The 20,396-nt window shown below is 46.8% G+C and overlaps 1 protein-coding gene across 1 annotated transcript in view; it reads left to right on the forward strand.

Annotated features, from left to right (window-relative positions):
• Positions 1-1,897: 1,897 nt before the first annotated feature.
• Positions 1,898-20,396, forward strand: part of Cacna1f (calcium voltage-gated channel subunit alpha1 F) — a 39,096-nt gene continuing 20,597 nt past the window's right edge. Inside the window, exons 1-20 of the mRNA XM_048335611.1 lie at positions 1,898-1,922; positions 5,561-5,810; positions 6,650-6,755; positions 6,958-7,097; positions 7,332-7,474; positions 7,558-7,710; positions 9,124-9,320; positions 9,434-9,537; positions 11,656-11,846; positions 12,073-12,165; positions 12,263-12,356; positions 13,020-13,046; positions 13,192-13,352; positions 15,047-15,272; positions 16,899-17,106; positions 17,214-17,334; positions 17,448-17,529; positions 18,152-18,197; positions 18,367-18,418; positions 20,237-20,387. Coding sequence (XP_048191568.1) covers positions 1,898-1,922; positions 5,561-5,810; positions 6,650-6,755; positions 6,958-7,097; positions 7,332-7,474; positions 7,558-7,710; positions 9,124-9,320; positions 9,434-9,537; positions 11,656-11,846; positions 12,073-12,165; positions 12,263-12,356; positions 13,020-13,046; positions 13,192-13,352; positions 15,047-15,272; positions 16,899-17,106; positions 17,214-17,334; positions 17,448-17,529; positions 18,152-18,197; positions 18,367-18,418; positions 20,237-20,387 — 2,570 coding nt within the window. The remainder of the gene's footprint in view (positions 1,923-5,560; positions 5,811-6,649; positions 6,756-6,957; positions 7,098-7,331; positions 7,475-7,557; positions 7,711-9,123; positions 9,321-9,433; positions 9,538-11,655; positions 11,847-12,072; positions 12,166-12,262; positions 12,357-13,019; positions 13,047-13,191; positions 13,353-15,046; positions 15,273-16,898; positions 17,107-17,213; positions 17,335-17,447; positions 17,530-18,151; positions 18,198-18,366; positions 18,419-20,236; positions 20,388-20,396) is intronic.

Consider the following 20,396-nt stretch of genomic DNA (forward strand, 5'->3'; position numbering starts at 1 on the left):
TGGGAGGCTGAAGCAGAAAGATTAGCCTGGGTTGCACACAAAGACCCTGACGAAACAACAACAACAAAAAAAAAACAATGTTTTCCTTCTGCTAAGCATGCTGTATTATGTGCCTTCCACATAGTACAATAAGAAAGCACTACATAAGCCTTATGTGGTGGCACATGCCTGTAATCCTGGCACTGGGGAGGCTGACCCAGGAGAATTATGAGTTTCAAGTCAGCCTAGGATACACAGTGAGACTTTGTCTCAAAGAAAAAAAAACAAAACACTGAGAGTTATAGTTACTAGTATTCAGCCAGTTAATACATGTTTTATTTTTGTGTGTTACACATATACATTCCAAAGAATAGTAATTTTGCAATCACTATGTATTAAAAAGCTTATATGCTGAGTTGGGAGGATGGGTGCTAGTGGCAGGGGGTTGGTCTGAGGAGAAGGAAGGAAGATAAATATAATCGAAGCAGTAGTTTGTATGTATGAAAATGGGACAATGAAAAACATGGCAGCTGTTTTTGGAAATTGGGGAGGGAGAGTGATAGAGGGGGGTCCATTGATTAGAATACATTGTATACATTGTGGAAAGGTCACAATGAAACCTCACTGCTGGGGCTGGGGATATGGCCTAGTGGCAAGAGAGCTTGCCTCATGTACATGAGGCCCTGGGTTCGATTCCCCAGCACCACATATACAGAAAACGGCCAGAAGTGGCGCTGTGGCTCAAGTGGCAGAGTGCTAGCCTTGAGCAAAAGGAAGCCAGGGACAGTGCTCAGGCCCTGAGTCCAAGGCCCAGGACTGGCCAAAAAAAAAAAAAGAAACTTCACTGCTGATTTAAAAGGCTCACACTAGGTCTGGGAATATAGCTTAGTGGCAGAGTGCTTACCTCACATGCATAAAGCCCTGGGTTCGATTCCTTAGTACCACATAAACAGAAAAAGCCAGAAGTGGCTCAAGTGGTAGAGAGCTAGCCTTGAGCAAAAAACTGCAGCTCAGGGACAACACCCAGGCCCTGAGTTCAAGCCCCAGACTGGCAGGGGGGAAAAAAGGCTAACACTGATGACTCGTGCCTATAATTCTAATTACTCAGGAGGCTGAGATCTAAGGACCCCTGTTCAAAGCCAGTCAGGGGCAGAAAAGTCCATGACTCTCTTCTCCAATTAATTAAACTGTGGCTCGAGTGGTACAGCACCAGCTTTAGCAAAAAAGCCAAGAGAGAATGTGAGGCCCTGAGTTCAAGCCTCAGAACTGGCATAAAATAAGCAAGTAAATAAAGCCTATTTTTCTCTACTATTCTGTAGTGTCAACACTCATCATATATCATATATATATATGTCTCCATTTCTGAACTATATTTTGTTCTTCATTACTGCAGCTTTATAATGAGCCTTGATATCAGACATCTACTCATCATGATCTTTTTCAAAGGATTTTGGCTTTCTTTCCTACATTGATATACATTTCAGAATTAGTTTGCCATGTCCCACTGGAAAATTCTTTCAACTTTTCTTTGGAATTACATTGAATCTCTACATCACTTTGGAAAGGATTGACATCTCATGATAATGAGTACTTCAATCAGAACATGTTATATATTTTTTCCTCTACTTAGGTCTCCTTTAATATTTAGTAAGGGATGCTTTTTTCCAGAGCTATTGCACATATGTTAGATTTTTCCCTACTTCAAATTTCAAATACTCTTAGAAAAATCATACGCTTTGATTCTAGTTTCTGACTAATGTGGCTAGGTAGTCGGTAAACATTTAATCATGTCCCATTTGTGCCCAGCTTACACTCCCAACTGGCACTATTAGTGCCCCGCCCCATGACCTTAATCCCCTCAAAGCTGGGGGAGGAAAGGGGGGCTCCATGCAGATGGCCCTTCAACTTGGAGAGGAGGATGTCGGAATCCGAAGGCAGGAAAGGTGAGAGCAGCCATCCAACCATGTAGACCCTTGGAGCAAGCCTCTGCTCTATCCTCATCCTTCCGACCCACCCTCCTGGAGCCTACCCCTCAGAAAGCTTTGTCAGTCCCAAACACAGCCTCATAGTCACCTGAGCCAGGACACTCAGCCTGACCCAGATTCTGTCCCCCATGTCTCCTCAGTCCCATCCACAGCCTTTGTTCCTAAGTGAAACCCACATCAAGCCTAACCCTGACCCCTCTCCTAGCGCCCACACCAACTCTAACACCAAATTCAGCCTCAAAGTGTACCCTAATACAAGCCCTACCAACAAGAACCATCCTCTCCCCTGAGCATTCAAACCTTTCTTGTGGCTACAGATTTTATCTTTTATTTTAGGGACTTTGTTGTTGTTGTTAGTGCGTGTGTGTATGTGTGTGTGTGTGTGTGTGTGTGTGTGTGTGTGTGTGCCAGTACTAGGACTTGAATTTAGGGCCTCGTATTCTTTCTCTATCCCTTAACGTTTTTGCTTGAGGCTGGCACTCTACTACTTGTGCCACAGCTCCACTACCAGCTTTTGCTGGTTATATTGAAATAAGAGTCTCATGGACTTTCCTGCCTGGGCTGGCTTCGAACCACAATCCTCAGATTTCAGTCTCCTGACTAGTTAGGATTACAGGTATAAGCCATTAGCACATGGCTCAGACTTTATCATGAACTCTAAATTGACTTAACTCCTACCTCAACACCTCACCTAGATGCCACTACTGCTAGTAAGAATGGTCTCTGACTTTCCAGAAAGAGCAAAGACCCTTCTTACAAAAGACATACAGAGGCTGGGAATATGGCTTAGAGTGCTCGCCTTGCATGCATGAAGCCCTGGGTTCGATTTCTCAGCACCACATAAACAGAAAAGGCCGAAAATGGTGCTGTGGCTCAAGTGGTAGAGTGCTAGCCTTGAGCAAAAAGGAAGCCAGGGACAGTGCTCAGGCCCTGAGTTGAAGCCCCAAGAATGGCAAAAAGAAAAAAAAAAGGCAGGGGCTGGGGATATAGCCTAGTGGCAAGAGCGCTTGCCTCATATACATGAAGCCCTGGGTTCGATTCCCCAGCACCACATATATAGAAAACGGTCAGAAGTGGCGCTGTGACTCAAGTGGCAGAGTGCTAGCCTTGAGCGGGAAGAAGCCAGGGATGGTGCTCAGGCCCTGAGTCAAAGGCCCAGGACTGGCAAAAAAAAAAAAAAAAAAAAAAAGGCATATAGAACAAGAACCCACACCTGAATATAATAGTAATCAGGGAGGGCTCTGGGAGTCACATTGACTACTGGGTTTTGTTCTGTTTATTTGTGCTGTTGGGGTTGTTTATTTGTGCTGCTACCCAAACTTAAACTCAGAGACATGAGCTCTCACTCAGCTTGCTTGCTCAAGGCTGGTGCTCTACCACTTGAGCCATGTCTCCTGTCCAGCATTTTACATATTAAATAAGTCTCACAAACTTTTCTGCCCGGACTTCAACCCAGGATCCTCCAGGCTTCAGCCTCCTGCATAGCTAGGATCACAGGTGTGAGCTATGACTCCAAGTGGCTGCCTAGCTTAGACTTCATAGACACATTCCTAATCTTTAAAATAGGAATAATAAGCACCAGTGGCCTGTAATCCTTGCAACTCAGGAGGCTGAGATCTGAGAATCACGGTTCAAAGTAGCACGGGCTCAAAAGTCTGTGAGACTCTTATTTTCAATTAAGCACCAGAAAACCAGAAGTGGCACTGCTGCCCAAAGTCATAAAGTGCTGTCCTTGAGCTGAAGAGCTCAGGGACAGTGTCCAAGCCCAGAGTTCAAGCCCCATGACCGACCAAAATAATAATAATAATAATAATAATAATACTGCATGCCAGGTATTCTTTTGAATATTCAACTCATTTAATCCCTTTATGGCCACCATAATGCAAGTACCAGTATTATCATATCCATTATACAGATAAGAAAAAAGGCTCAAAGAGGGCTGGGAATATGGCTTAGTGGTAGAGTACTTGCTTTGCATACATGAAGCCCTGGGTTCAATTCCTCAGCACCACTTATATAGGAAAAGCCAGAAGTGGTGTTGTGGCTCAAGTGGTAGAATGCTAGCCTTGAGCAAAAAGGAAGCCAGGGACAGTGCCCAGGGCCTGAGTTCAAGCCCTAGGACTGGCAGGAAAAAAAAAAAGGCTCAAAGATAGCATATTTACTCAAGAAAACAAACAGCATCTGAAAGGTACAGTCAGGATATAAACTCAGATAGCTTATTTCCTACAAAGCTAGGAGTCTTAACCTGGCTAAAGTATTGACACTCAGAGGCTGAAACAAGGTCATGGGAAATGGAGATGGATTTAGCTGATGATCCCAAAGCAAAACTCAAGTGCCACTCAAAACTCAATTTCAACTCTATCCTTGTTTCTGATTCTAATCTCAACTCATCAACTCATTCAAATATGTAGTCCTATGCCTAAATATTAATCAAACTCCACTCTCAGCTACATTTAAATCCAACTCCACCAATCTAAAATACGCCACTACAATTTAACTTTAAATTTGTATTCAGCTATATAAACTTATACCCACTACATGATAATATTGTGTGTGTGTGCATGCACATGCCACACCTGGGGCTTGAACTCAGAGCCTGGGCCCTTTCCTTCAGCTTTTTGTTGTTGATATTGTTATTGTTCAAGGTTAGCACTCTACCACTTGAAACACAACTCTATTTCTGGCATTTTGGTGGTTAATTTGAGATAAGCATTTCAGACTTTCCTCCTTAGACTGGCTTCAAACTGTAATCCTCAGATCTCAACCTCCTGAGCAGCTAAAACTAGAGGTATGGGCCACCAGTACCTGGCTACCCCACCAATCTTTTTTTTTCCAGTCCTGGGGCTTGAACTCAGGGCCTGGGCACTGTCCCTGAGCTTCTTTTGCTCAAGGCTAACACTCTACCATTTAAGCCACAGCTCCATTTCTGGCTTTTTCTGTTTACGTGGCACTGAGGAATTGAACCCAGGGCTTCATGCATGCTAGGCAAACACTCTACCACTAAGCCACATTTCCAGCCTGTCTCTGAGCTTCTTTTGCTCAAGGTTAGCACTCTACCACTTGAACCACAATGCCACTTCCAACTTTTTCTGTGTATTGGTACTGAGAAATCGAACCCATGCATACTAGACAAGCACTCTACCACTAAGCCACATTCCCAGCATACTAATCTTTATTCCAACACTAACTCTTTCTTGTGTGTGTGTGCCAGTATTGGGGCTTGAACTCAGGGCCTAGGCATGGTCCCTTAGCTCTTTCCCTCAAGCCAGTTACTCTACCACATGAGCCACACCTCTACCTTGGGCATTTTGCTAGCTAACTGAAGATAAAGGTTTCTGGGACTTTCTGTCTGGGCTGGCTTTGAACCTCAAGCCTCAGAACTCAGCCTCCTGAGTACCTAGAATTACAGGCATGAGCCACTGGCACCTGGCCCCAACATTGAGTCTTACCACTCAATTCTAAGCCCAAGTATATCAACTCTCCCTAATTTTGCATGCTCTTCTCTCTCTCTCCTTCAAATAGAGGAGTAGGATCAAGTAAGAAGTAGCTGATTGCCTCAATGTCCTATCCCCCTATGATTTTATTTCGCTACACAGATACCGCCTCCGAACCCAGTCCAGCCAATGGGATAGGCCCTGGTCCAGAATGGGGATTGTGCCCAGGGCCTCCAGCCCAGAGAGGTGATGTCAGTGGGACCTCAGGCCTAGAGACTCCTAAGCGAAGGACACAGCACAATAAGCACAAGACAGTGGCAGTGGCCAGTGCCCAGAGGTCACCACGAGCACTCTTCTGCCTCACTCTAGCCAATCCTCTTCGTCAGTCCTGCATCAGCATAGTGGAGTGGAAGTATCCTGAAAGATTCAAGGGTAAGAGTCATCAGTGTACCAAGAGTCAAACATTGGATCAGGACTGGAATGGAAAGGGGCCAAGTCACCAGGGGTCAAGAGTCAAAAGCTGAGGACTGAGAATTCCTGGAATGGGTTATAATCCAGTGGTAGGATGTTTACCTACAAATAAATACTCCGGATTCCATCCCCAGCATAGCAAAAAACGGGGGGGGGGGCGGGGGGGAGGGATCAAGTCAAGGACTAAACCAGATATGGTAGTGCAGGCCTGTATGCCTGTAATTCCAACTCCTGAGAAGTTGCAACAGGAGGACTTCCTGTTCAAAGCCAACCTGGACTACATAGGCATACACACACACACACACACACACACACACACACACACACACACACACACACTCATGAATGCCAGGCTCTGGTGGCTCACTTCTACAATCCTAGATATTCAAGAGGCTGATATCTGAGGATTGCAATTCGAAACCAGCCCAGGAAGGAAAGTCCATGAGTCTCTTTGTCCCCAAATAACCACCAAAAAAAGCCTGAAGTAGAGTTATGTCTTAAGTGGTGGAACACTAGCCTTGAGTAAAATAAGCTTAGAGACAGTGTCCAGATCTTCAGTTCAAGACTGGCAAAAGAAAATCAAAGATCAAATTAAAGCAAGAGTTGGGAATTTCTATTGCAATTGGGGAAAGGTGGTCAAAGTCAAAGCTCTAGTCAAGCTTTTGAGAATCATAACCAGTAACCTACAAGTCATGGGTCAGCACCAGGTGGGAAGGGCTCCAAGGGAAGGTGGCTGTTTTAAGGCTGGTCTGCCTGGGTCCTTGACTGTGTCTACCTGAGACCTTTTGACATCCTCATCTTGCTGACCATCTTTGCCAACTGTGTGGCCCTGGGAGTCTACATCCCCTTCCCTGAGGATGACTCCAACACTGCCAACCACAACTTGGTAAGTCCCATCCCTCATGGTCCCACAACAGATTATATCCTATTAGAGCCACACCTCTAGCCTTCCAGCCAGGTCCCGCCCCTCTCTGATCTACTGATCCCACCCTCCAAAATATGCGCCTCCATCCTCTACCTGAACCGAGTCTGACTCCACTTCCAAATAACTCCTGGACTTCCTTCCCCGCCACTGTCTCCGCCCCCAGGAACAAGTGGAATACGTATTTCTGGTCATTTTCACCGTGGAGACTGTGCTCAAGATCATAGCTTATGGGCTGGTGCTCCACCCCAGCGCCTATATCCGCAATGGCTGGAACCTACTTGATTTCATCATCGTCGTGGTCGGGTGTGCATCTTCAGAGCGTGGGGACTTCCTACGCCTAACCCCATTAAATTCCAAACTCAGGGAAGCTTTGGCATCAGAGAGCCCCTATTTGGTAGCCAGAATGAGGAATATTAGCATATTTAAAGTCATTTGCTCTTCCAGTAGCTGGGATTTGTGCTTTTGATGAGAAGGGAGGGATGAAGAGGAAGTCCAAGACCTGATATTCTCCCTGCCCTTCCCATGCTTCTCCATCAGGCTGTTTAGCGTGCTGCTGGAACAGGGATCCGGGCGGCCAGGCGACGCGCCACATACTGGGGGGAAGCCAGGGGGCTTCGATGTGAAAGCTTTGCGGGCATTTAGGGTGCTGCGGCCACTGAGACTGGTGTCTGGAGTCCCGAGTAAGTGGCAGGTTCCTCATGGTTGTAGGTGTGGATGGTGCTGAAGAGGAAGCTGCGCTGACCCCACCTCTCCCTCCCCATAGGCCTGCACATAGTCCTCAACTCCATCATGAAGGCGCTAGTGCCCCTGCTGCACATCGCACTACTGGTGCTCTTCGTCATTATCATTTATGCCATTATTGGATTGGAGCTGTTCCTCGGACGCATGCACAAGACATGTTACTTCCTGGGATCTGGTCAGTCAGCTCACCATCCCTGAATCCTAGGCCCTCACTTCTTTGATGTAAACACGCTGAAATTCACAAGACTTCCCCTCCCCCTCCCACACACATACATCAGGCTCAGGTTCTACCCATAGATAACCAAGCCTCACCCCTATATTGAGGATTTGGCTCTAAACCAGCCACAAGTGGTTCAGGCCCTACTTACTCAGGAGGCTGATCTCTAGAGGATCAGTGACTGAGGCCAGCCCAGGTAGAAAAGTTCACCAGAGTATCTCCAAAACAACCAGAAATACACAGAGCTGGAGATATGACTCAAGAAGTAGCCAAGACCCTGCTCTGCATTTAAGACATTATCCTTCATAACCGTCCCTTGATTCAGGCTTCAGTTTAAACTCTGTCCTCTTTTTAAGAGACTCTCGAAATTCACAATACTCTATGGTTCAGGTACATGCTTCACCATTAAAGTGTTGTGTATGTGTGTGCGCACATGCACATGGACAGGTGCGTGTGAATGCATGCACATTTGTACTGAGACTTGAAATCAATGGCCTCACACTCTTACTTAATTTTTTCTTCTTAAGGCTGGGTCTCTGCTACTTGAACCACATCTCCACATTTTTGCTGGTTAGTTAGAAATAAGAGTCTCCCAGATCTGTCTGCCCGAACTTGCTTCAAACCAAGATCCTCATATCTCAGCCTCCTGAGAAACTAGGATTGCAGATGTGAACCACCAGCACCCAGCAGGTCCCTGCTGGTGAGATTCTCAGCTGTCCCTCAGAGAATTTGGCTCCAGAGGAGGAGCTAGGAGTTGCCCATGCCTTAGAAAATTCTAGGATTGGGCTGGGAATGTGGCTTAGCGATAGAGTGCTTGCCTAGCATGCATGAAGCCCTGGGTTCAATTCCTAAGTAACACAAAAACAGAAAATCCAAGGAGTGATGCTGTGTGGCTCAAGTGGCAGAGTGCTAGCCTTGAGCAAAAGAGAAGCTCAGAGACAGTACACAGGCCATGGGTTCAAGCACCAGAACTGGAAAAAAAAAAAAGGAAAAGAAAACTCAATGATCCTGATCAAACTTTCATTTGCTTTCTTCTTGTTGTTTCCATGGGGCTTGAATGTGGGGCCTGGGCACTGTCCCTGAGCTCTTTTTACTCAAGGCTAGCACTCTGCCACTTTGAGCCATGGTGCCACTTCAAGTTTTCTGGTAGTTAATTGGAGATAAGAACCTCACGGACATTCCTGCCAGGGCTGGCTTTGAATCTCCATCCTTAGATCTCAGCCTCCTGAGTAACTAGGATTACAGGTGTGATCCACCAGCTCCTCACTTCTGACTTAAACTTTATGTGAGAGGCTCCTGAATGCCAGGGATTTCATCTCATAACCTGCTAGTGGCCGTGCTTCATAACCCTGACCTCCACTTTTCCCACAGATGTAGAGGCAGAGGAGGATCCGTCACCTTGTGCATCTTCAGGCTCTGGTCGGGTGTGCATGCTGAATCAGACAGAGTGCCGAGGGCGCTGGCCTGGGCCCAACGGTGGCATCACCAACTTCGACAACTTCTTCTTTGCCATGCTGACCGTCTTCCAGTGCATCACCATGGAAGGCTGGACTGATGTCCTCTACTGGGTGAGATAAACAAGCAAGCAAACAGCTCAAAAGGGGACCCGGCCATTCTCCCTAGTTGGAGAGGGGGCTGTCTATACTCCCTCAGGGATGTATGCTCTCTTCTCTCTTTCCAGATGCAAGATGCCATGGGTTATGAGCTACCCTGGGTGTACTTCGTCAGCCTTGTCATCTTTGGGTCCTTCTTTGTCCTGAACCTTGTGCTTGGTGTCTTGAGTGGGTAAGAAGCCTAGACAGTCTATTTTTCCACTTCTGCAGTCCACTCCCCACCATAGCCCATTCCCTTGCTTTGTGTGTGTGTGTGTGTGTGTGTGTGTGTGTGTGTGTGTGTGTGTGTGTGTCAGAAAACTCCTAGGCATCTTTAAAACCCATCTAGCAAGAAGTTTGCTTGCTGGTTTCTTTTTTTTATGCATGCTAGGCAAGAGCTCTACCACTAAGCTAACACCCCTATGTGTTCAAAAACATCCTGAAACACACCTTCATTTAATCTTAAACATCTACAATGGGAGAAATTACTTTAAGAATGTAATAGCTGCTGGGCACCAGTGGTTCACATTTGTAATCCTAGCTATTCAGGAGGCTGAGATCTGAGGACTGCAGTTCGAAGCCAGCCTGGGCAGGAAAGTCTGGGAGACTCTTATCTCTAATTAAGCACCAAAAACAAACAAAGCCAAAAGTGTAGCTACAGTGGTAGAGCACTAGCCTTGAACAAAAAAAAAGCTCAAGAACAGCACCTAGGCCCTAAGTTCAATCCTTAGGACTGGCTTACAAGTAATGTAGTAGGAAATCTAGATACTGGTAGAGTCCTACAATACTGGCTACTCAGGAGGCTGAGGTCTGATGATATGGGTTCAGATTCAGCCTGGGCTGAAAAATCAGTGAGATTCTTATCTCCAATTAATCAGCAAAAAGCCAGAAGTTGAGGTAGGACTCAAATGGTAGAGTTCTAGCCCTGAATGAAAAAGACAAGTGAGAGTTCAAGGCCCTAAGTTCAGCCCCAGTTCCAGCACATACACACTGAAAGAATGTAACAGAAGCCAGGTGCTGGTGGCTCATGCCTGTAATCCTAGCTTCTCAGGAGGCTGAGTTGTGAGGATAGCAGTTCGAAGCCAGACTGGGCAGAAAAGTCCCAATGAGACTCTTATCTCCAATTAACCACTCAAATTTGGAAGTGGCACTGTGGTTCAAGTGGTAGAGCACTACCCTTGAACAAAAAGAGGCCCAGGGACAGTGCCCAGGCCCTGAGTTCAAGCCCTATAACCAACAAAAAAATTTAAAGGAATGTAATGGGAGGACATAAAAACTTCTGCCTTGGGCTGGGGATATGGCCTAGTGGCAAGAGTGCTTGCCTCGTATACATGAGGCCCTGGGTTCGATTCCCCAGCACCACATATACAGAAAACGGCCAGAAGTGGTGCTGTGGCTCAAGTGGCAGAGTGCTAGCCTTGAGCAAAAAGAAGCCAGGGACAGTGCTCAGGCCCCGAGTCCAAGCCCCAGGACTGCCCCCCCCCAAAAAAAAAAACTTCTGCCTTGCTGGATATTACATTCTGGTGGGGAGAGATAAACAAGCACATCATACATAATAAGTAAGTATATGGATTATATACACAGACATATGGAATGTGTGCTGTAAAAAGAAAAGAAGAATAAAAGAATGTGAAGATGTTGCCATCAGAAACAGCCATCAGGATGGGCTCTAGTATCTCATACTTATAATCTTAGCTACTCAGTAACTAAAGTCTGAGGATCACAATTTGAAACCAGCTTAGGCAACCAAATCCACAAGACTCTGTCTCCAACTAACCAGCAAAAAGACAGAAGTGGAGGTATGGCTCAAGAGGCAGAATGCCAGCCATGAGCAGAAAAAGCAAGTGAGGCCCTGAGTTCAATCCCCAGTACCAGCACAGAGAGAGAGAGAGAGAGAGAGAGAGAGAGAGAGAGAGAGAGAGAGAGAGAGAGAGAGAGAGAAAGAGAGAGAGAGAGAGAAAGAGAGAGAGAGAGAGAGGCAGGCACCGAAACAGGATTCATTAAGAATATGTTTTTTGTTTGTTTTGTTTATGTGATACTGAGGAATAGAACCCAGGGCCTCATGCATACTAGACAAGCGCCCTACCACTAAGCCACATATGAATAAAAATGAGACAATGTTGAGGGAGTAGGCCGTGTGGCTATTTCAGGAAATTGCCTCCCAAGCAACAGGAACAACTAGTGCAAAGGCTCAGAGGCTAGAATATGTTTGGCATGTTCAATGAACAGCTAGGAATCTCATGTAGCCGGAATGGTGAAGGTGAGGGTGCTGAGGTGGCTCCCTCACCTACACTTCCACCTCCTCCTTCAGGGAGTTCTCCAAGGAGAGAGAAAAAGCAAAAGCACGAGGTGATTTCCAAAAGCTTCGGGAGAAGCAGCAGATGGAAGAGGACTTGCGAGGCTATTTGGACTGGATCACACAGGCTGAAGAGCTGGACCTTGAGGATCCCTCAGCAGAGGGCAACTTTGGTTCTGTGGCTGAAGAGGGCCGAGCTGGCCATCGTAGGCAATCCCAACCTGGCTCATCCCCTACTCCATTCCTGCCCCAGCTCTAGCCCACTCTCCTGAAATGCTGCCTGAGAGTCAAGCTCCACCTCTAGACTCTAGCTCCCCCAGTTCTAGCTCAGAACTCCAAGCTTCAGATGCACCCCATAGCACCCCCTCCCCTACACATAGTCCTAACTCTATCCCAGGTCATCCTCTTCAACTTTCCTTTTTGTCCCCACAGGACCACAGCTATCTGAACTGACCAATAGGAGGCGTGGACGTCTGCGCTGGTTTAGTCACTCTACTCGCTCAACCCACTCCACCAGCAGCCATGGTGGGAGCCCAGGCAGAGATGGGAAGGCAGAGGAGAAAAGGAAAAAGCAGGACCTATGGTTTTCAGGTGCTGACCTTTGTCTTCATTTTACCCACAGCTAGCCTCCCGGCCAGTGACACTGGTTCAGTGGCAGACACTCCAGGAGATGAGGATGAAGAAGAAGGGACTCTGGACAGTTGTACACGCTGCCTGTAAGGATCTCCAGCTGTGTGTGTGTGCATGTGCTTGTGTATATGTGTGTATGTGCACATGTGTGCACCTGTACACACCTATACTGAGACTTGAACTCAGGATCCTAGGCATTATTCCTGAGCTTTTTCACCAAAGGATGGCATTCTACCACTTGAGCCACAGCTCCACTTCTGGACCTTTGCTGATTAATTGAAGATAATCTCTCAGAGGGCTGGAGATGTGGCTTAGCAGTATAGTGCCTGTCCGGCATGCATGAAGCCCTGGGTTTGATTCCTTGGTATCACATAAACAGAAGAAGCAAGAAGTTGTGCTGTGGCTCAAGTGGTAGAGTGCTAGCCTTGAGTAAAAGAAGCTCAGGAACAGTGTCCAAGCCCTGAGTTAAAGCCCCAGGACTGGCAAAAAAAAAAAAAAAAAGAATCTCTCAAATTTGTCTACCTGGATTGGTATAAGATCCTCAGATGTCAGCCACTTGCATAGCTAGGATTACAGACGTGAACCACTGGTGCCTAGCAATCCTCAGCACTTGATCCCAGGCCAGTCAAGACCCTGACCCTAGTCCTTGCTTTAGCTTCAAGCCTAGACCTCAGCCAATGACCTCTGGGCCCACCTGCTGACTCTTTTCATCCCTTTATGACAGCCCCTTGTCTTCTTTTCTTTTCCAGAAACAAGATCATGAAAACCAGGGTGTGGTGAGTTGGGAACTTTACACAACTCCTTAGCCTTGTGATTTTGAGACTCCTCCCACTGCCAAGTCCTCCAAGGCCTATTGGCTCCCCCACCCAGGCTCCTCAGGCTTATGTAGGTGATCTTAATGGTGGACTCTCTTCCTCCCAGCCGCCGCCTCCGCAGAGCTAATCGGGGCCTCCGGGCTCGTTGCCGGCGAGCTGTGAAATCCAATGCCTGCTACTGGGCTGTACTGCTGCTTGTCTTCCTCAACACACTGACTATTGCCTCAGAGCACCATGGGCAACCCCTATGGCTCACCCAGACTCAAGGTGCCCCCCTCAGCCTGCCAACTCTCTCTCTCCTATCCCCTGCTTCCTTCAATCTACAAGTTCAAATGCAGTATTGTCTAGGAAGCCTCCAAGCCCACTGTCTTCCTGCCAACATAAATACAGAAACATTAGTCCGTCCCAGCCTACCTTGTCACTTACACTCATAGATGAACTTGCTGTCTTCATGGACCTCTGTTCTCAGCATTTCACATGCCTCAACTCTTCACTACAATCTGTGTGAATTGAGTACTAAGAGTCAAAGTATTGATCGTCAAGATGCTGGATGATTAAGTCCTGAAACTCAGCTTGTTCAAAAGCAGATCTGGGGATCTGGGAATGTGGCTTAGTGGTAGGGTGCCTGCCTAGCATGCATGAACTCCTGGGTTTGATTCCTCAGTACCACATACACAGAAAAAGCCAGAAGTGGCCCTGTGGCTCAAGTGGTAGAGTGCTAGCTTTAAGCAGAAGAAACTCAGGGACAGCGCCAAGAAAGAAAGAAAGAAAGAAAGAAAGAAAGAAAGAAAGAAAGAAAGAAAGAAAGAAAGAAAGAAAGAGAGAGAGAGAGAGAGAGAGAGAAAGAAAGAAAGAAAGAAAGAAAGAAAGAAAGAAAGAAAGAAAGAAAGAAAGAAAGAAAGAAAGAAAGAAAGAAAGAAAGAGAAAGGAGGGAGGGAGGGAGGGAGGGAGGGAGGGAGGGAGGAAGGAAGGAAGGAAGGAAGGAAGGAAGGAAGGAAGGAAGGAAGGAAGGAAGGAAGGAAGGAAGGAAAGCAAACCTGGAATTAGAACCCAGGCAGTCTGGCCCAAGAATCCAAGCCCTTTAACATCATGATGTCCTAGCAAGGTAACTCTTCTGTGCCTGTTTCCTCATCCACAACATGGATGAAGTAGCTTCAAATGGAAAGTGCTTAGTGTGTCACAGGGCCCCTATAAAGCAAATGCTTTATAAGTAAGTGAATGTTTAATAAGTCATGTTATTCCTTAGGACCCCTAAACCTGACTACTGAACTTGTTTGTACCTCCAGCCCTTAAGCCAGCCCCAGTCCCAACAAAACATTGGACTCCAGGCTGGGAGTGCAATTCAGTAGTTCATGTACTTAGCAAGCATCAGGTTCTAGAATCCATCTCCAGCACAAAAAATACAAAGAAAAACATAAAGTTAAAGGGCTGGAGATATGGCCTAGTGGCAAGAGTGCTTGCCTTGTATACATGAAGTCCTGGGTTCGATTCCTCAACACCACATATACAGAAAACGGCCAGAAGTGGCACTGTGGCTCGAGTGGCAGAGTGCTAGCCTTGAGCAAAAAGAAGTCAGGGACAGTGCTCAGGCCCTGAGTTCAAGCCCCAGGACTGGCAACACACACACACACACACACACACACACACACACACACACACACACACACACACACACACCCTCAAGGACAGTGCCCAGGCCCTGAGATAGAGCATCATACCAGAAAATTAGAAAATGCTTGACCCTTGAGTTGAAGCTTTCCTGAACTCTCAGAGGCTAACTCTCACTCCAAGCCTACCTCTGCTCCTTGCCCCAGCTCTAGGCCCTTCCAAGCCTCACCACATCCCCATCTCCAGCTTGTGACTGGCCTGATACCAGTTGCCCCAAGATCATCCATGGCCCCAACTCTCCCCTTGTCACCCAGAAGCTGGCCAGCCTAGTCACCCAGCCACTCTCCCCACAGAGTATGCCAACAAAGTGCTGCTCTGTCTGTTCACCGTGGAGATGCTCCTCAAGCTGTATGGTCTGGGGCCCTCTGTCTATGTCTCCTCCTTCTTCAACCGTTTTGACTGCTTCGTGGTCTGCGGGGGCATCCTGGAGACCACTTTGGTGGAAGTAGGGGCCATGCAGCCCCTTGGTATCTCCGTGCTCCGATGTGTGCGTCTCCTCAGGATCTTTAAGGTCACCAGGTGTGTACTCAGGGACGGGGAGACTGGGATCCCAATACAAATCCATAGGCAGACTGCTTTGCAGTACCTCATCTGCAGTGAGAATTTTATCTGCCTCACCATTTATTTAGCAAACATACACTGAGAATCCACTGCCTGCTGGGTCTGTGCCCTAGGGAAACACCAGGAATCAAAGTGGACATGAGTTCCTGCTTTCAGCCAGATGCTGGTGGGTCGCTTCTGTAATCCTAAATATTCAGGAAGGTTGAGATCTGAGGATCAAAATTTAAAGCCAGCCTAGGCAGACAAATTCCAGAGACTTATCTCCAATTAACCAGAAAAAAAAACTAGAAGTGAAAATGTAGCTTGAATGGTAGAGTATCAGCCTTGATCAGAAAGAACTAAGCAAGAGCTTAAGCCCCTGTGTTCAAATCCCAATACTGGCACACAAAAATAAATAGTAAGTGAAAGTTTCTCCCTTCGTGGACAGGAGAGTCCATTAAGAAAAATCTACTACATTTCCATTCCTTTCCTGAACATCAACTCCTGCTCCAATATTACTCCCACGGCTATGTTCAAACTCAACTCCATACTCATCCCCAACTCCCAAAGTATAGCACATTCTCTAACCTCAACTCCCCAGCATGCATCACTCACAGGTCTATTTCCAATCCTACCATCCAATTCTAAGCCCATTCCTGCTTCTCACCTCATCCCTAACTCCCAGCCTCAACCATCACTACTAAGTACAATGTCATTCTCAAGCCTCAAACAAGTCCCTAGTTCCTAACATTCACCCTATCTCCAAGTGCATTTCCTGCCTCAGCCCCCCAACCTCCTCTCATTCCCTCTCCTAAATCAACTCTCAACCACACCTTATCCCAGCTCCATATCCAATATGCATACCCCCAAACCACCATTCCATCCACAGCTTGAAACCCAATTCTAGCTGTACCAATTTCCAACTACACAGGCATCCTAATTTAAGCTCTCATGACAACCCTAATGCTAACCTTAACCCCAAGCTCAGCAGTGCCCTCATTTTTCACTCTCACCACACTCCAGCCCACAAATTGCCTTCAACCTTGACCCCACAGCTTATTTTAGTTATTTATATTTTTTGCCAGTCCTGGGGCTTGAACTCAGGACCCTGAGATTCTTTTGCTCAAGGCTAGCACTCTACCACTTGAGCCACAGTGCCACTTATGGCTTTTTCTGTTTATGTGGTACTGAGAAATCAAACCCAGGGCTTCATGCATGGTAGACAAGCATTCTACCGCTAAGCCACATTCCCAGCCCCTAGTTATTTACTTTTGTATGCATGTGCCAATACTGGGGCTTGAACTTGGGGCTTTATGCTTTCATTTGGCTTTTTCACTCAAAACAGTTGCTCTACCACTTGAACCACAGCTCCACTTCCAGTTTTTTGGTGGTTTATTGGAGATAAGAGTCTCACAGACATTCCTGTTTGGACTGCTTCCAACCTCAGTCCTCAGATGTTAAGCCTCTTGAGTAGCTAGGATTACAGGCTTGAGCCACTAGTGCCCAGATTCCCATGACCTATCTAGATTGACCCAGGAACACTACCCTGGCTCTTGGCTTTCAGTGGACAGGATGCCAGCTCTGCCCTGTGTATCCCTGCTGCAGGCACTGGGCATCTCTGAGCAATCTAGTGGCATCCCTGCTCAACTCCATGAAATCCATCGCATCCTTGCTGCTCCTCCTCTTCCTGTTTATCATCATCTTCTCCCTTCTTGGCATGCAACTGTTTGGGGGCAAGTTCAACTTTGACCAGACACACACCAAGCGAAGCACCTTTGACACCTTCCCCCAGGCTCTCCTCACTGTCTTTCAGGTGAAGCCTGGAGACTCAGAGATGGGTGTGTTGGAGGGTGGGGAGGGTTATCATGGAATTACAGAAGGTCCCAAAGAACTTCACAGTGACTTCTCATCCCCTCCCAGATCCTAACAGGGGAGGACTGGAACGTGGTCATGTATGATGGTATCATGGCCTACGGTGGCCCTTTCTTCCCAGGGATGCTGGTGTGCGTCTATTTCATCATTCTCTTCATCTGTGGAAACTGTATCCTTGGGGCTCTGAGGAGCTAGCTGGGAGCAGGCTGGGAAGTGGATGGGGGTCCTTGGAAGTCTGCAGGGAGGCTCCTTTCCCAACTTTGCAGCCTGAGCTCATCCAAGATATCCTGTTGAATGTGTTTCTTGCCATTGCTGTGGATAACTTGGCCAGTGGGGATGCAGGCACTACCAAGGACAAGGGCAGGTGAGCTCTGGCTCTGCCTCTAAACCAGTCTTTCCCTGACTGAGGAGCCTCATACACATCCCACACCACCAGAGATAACTCCAATCACCCTAGTAATCCACACTTTAACATACAAGCTTCTAGCACTTGTGTATGCAACAGGCATTTCTTTTTTTTCCTATTTTTTAATTTTTTTTTATTTTTGCCAGTCCTGGGTCTTGGACTCCGGGCCTGAATACTGTTGCTGGCTTCTTTGTGCTCAAGACTAGCACTCTATATCTTGAGCCACGGCACCACTTTCGGGTTTTTCTCTTTATGTGGTTCTGAAGAATCGAACCATGGCTTCATGCATGCTAGGCAAGCACTCTACCACTAAACCACATTTTATTGTTATTTTAAAGGTGGTGTACAGAGGGGTTACAGTTTACATAATTCATGTAAAGAGTACATTTCTTTTTGGACAATGTCACCCCTTCCTTTGCTCTCTCCCAGTTTTTCCCTCCCAGCCCCACCCACAAGTTGTATATTTCATTTTCAACATAGTGTCCCCTGAGTACCACTGCTGCATTTGTTCACCCTTTCTCCCTCCATTTCTATCCCTCCCCTTACCCTTTCAAAACAACCTTCCTATTTCTTCACACAGAGAGAAGAGCAGTGAGGGGAATGCCCCCAAGGAGAATGGCGGGTTGGTGAGTTAGAAGACTGGGCTCTGCCGACACCTCCCCTCCCCCATACCTGTCTCTGTGTGTTGGCCTTAATACCTATGCTCTCCCTAAGCTATACTCTATTATTGCATTCCTCCCTTGCATCCTATAAATTTTTCCCCACCATGAATGACTCCCATCTTCCTCTCTTCAGGTGCCTGGTGGGGAAAAGGAAGAAGAGAATGGTGCAAAGAGTAAAGGAGCAGGCAAGTAGACAGGTGGAGGATGTGTGGCTCTTCAGAATAGAACACAGGCAGATAGCTCCTGACCTCAAACACCCTCCTCTCTGGGGAACAAGTTTTCCTAGATCATTCTGAAGGCACCAAGTGTTGTGGCACATGCCTATAATTCCATTCCTTATGAAGTAGAGACAGGAGGATCTTGAGTTCAAGGCCAAATTAGGCTACATAGCAAGAACCCATCTCAAAAATAAAAAATAAAAACAGGCTAGCTGGGTGCTGGTAGCTCACACCTGTAATCCTAGCTATACAGGAGGCTGAGAACTGAGAATCACAGTTCAAAGCCAGCCCAGGCAGGAAAGTCCATGAGACTCTTAACTCCAATGAACCACCAGAAAACCAGAAGTGGTGCTGGGGCTCAAGTGGTAAACCACTCATCTTGAGCTGAAGAGCTCAGGGAAGTGCCCAGGCCCAGAGTTCAAGCCCCATGACCAACCAAAACAAAACAAAACAAAAAAGGCTATGGGCATCAGTGGTTCATGCCTGTAATCCTAGCTACTCAGGAGGCTGAGATCTGAGAATCATAGTTCAAAGCCAGCCCAAGCAGGAGAGACTCTTATCTCCGATTAACTACCAAAAAAGCTAGAAGTGGAGCTGTTGCTCTAGTGATAGAGTGCTAGCTTTGAGCACAGAAAGCTCAGGGGTAGGGGCTGGGAATATGGCCTAGTGGCAAGAGTGCTTGCCTTGCATACATGAGGCCCTGGGTTTGATTCCTCAGCACCACATATACAGAAAATGGCCAGAAGTGGCGCTGTGGCTCCAGTGGCGAGTGCTAGCCTTGAGCAAAAAGAAGTCAGGGACAGTGCTCAGGCCCTGAGTTCACGGCCTAGGACTGGCCAAAAAAAAAAAAAAAAACAGAAAGCTCAGGGGTAATACCTAGGCCCAGAACTGGCACAAAAATAGGACTAAGGTGCAACTCAATGGCATAGTGCTTGCTTGACATGTAGAAAAGCCTGTGTTTCATCTCCAACATGAAAAGGTCATCCTGAAAAAAAAATAATAAACAGGCTTACTTCGTAGTCACCAACACTTTTAAACATTGAGGTTAAAGAAGAGAATTTTTGCTTTACCTATTCAGAGCTTTTTTAAAAAATATATTTGGGGCTGGGAGTATGGCCTAGTAGCAAGAGTGCTTGCCTCCTACACATGAAGCTCTCAGTTCGATTCCCCAGCACCACATATATGGAAAACAGCCAGAGGGGGTGCTGTGGCTCAAGTGGCAGAGTGCTAGCCTTGAGCAAGAAGAGACCAGGGACAGTGCTCAGGCCCTGAGTCCAAGGCCCAGGACTGGCCAAAAATAAATAAATAAATATAAATAAAAACTAAATAAAAAATATATTTGTACTGGATAATGGGGCTGGAACTCAAGATCTCGTTTGGCTTTTTCCATTCCACAATGGCTTGCTACTACTTGAGTCACATCACCACCTCCAGCTTTTTACTGGTTAATGAGAGATAAAAGTGTCAGAGATTTGTCTGCCTTTACATCTTTAGATCTCAGCCTCCTGAATAGCTTGATTTCAGGCACCAGCACCTGGTTCTCAGAACCTTTATTATCGAAGTATGTGTATAAACAACATTCACTGGACATGGATGTACCAAGTTCCAGCTGTGTCCCAGAAACTTTTCTCTGGGATGTACACATAGCATTGAACAAAACAGACTAAAATCCCTTTCCCAAGTAGCTGCCAGTATGGCAAGGAAGGGCAAGAGTTTGACAAGCACCATTCCATTTGATTTACATCAAGTACTCTCAATGAATTTGCTCTTTGCTTCTTTGTCCAGTGCCAGGTGTAGAGGAGGAAGAGGAAGAGGATGAGGAAGAGGAAGAAGAGGGTGCAGGGCATGCGGAACTCCTCCAGGAAGTTGTACCCAAGGAGAAAGTGGTACCCATCCCTGAGGGCAGTGCCTTTTTCTGCCTCAGCCAAACCAACCCGTGAGTGTT

This window comes from Perognathus longimembris, chromosome 28, assembly GCF_023159225.1.
Source record: "Perognathus longimembris pacificus isolate PPM17 chromosome 28, ASM2315922v1, whole genome shotgun sequence".
NCBI classification, from domain to species: domain Eukaryota; kingdom Metazoa; phylum Chordata; class Mammalia; order Rodentia; family Heteromyidae; genus Perognathus; species Perognathus longimembris.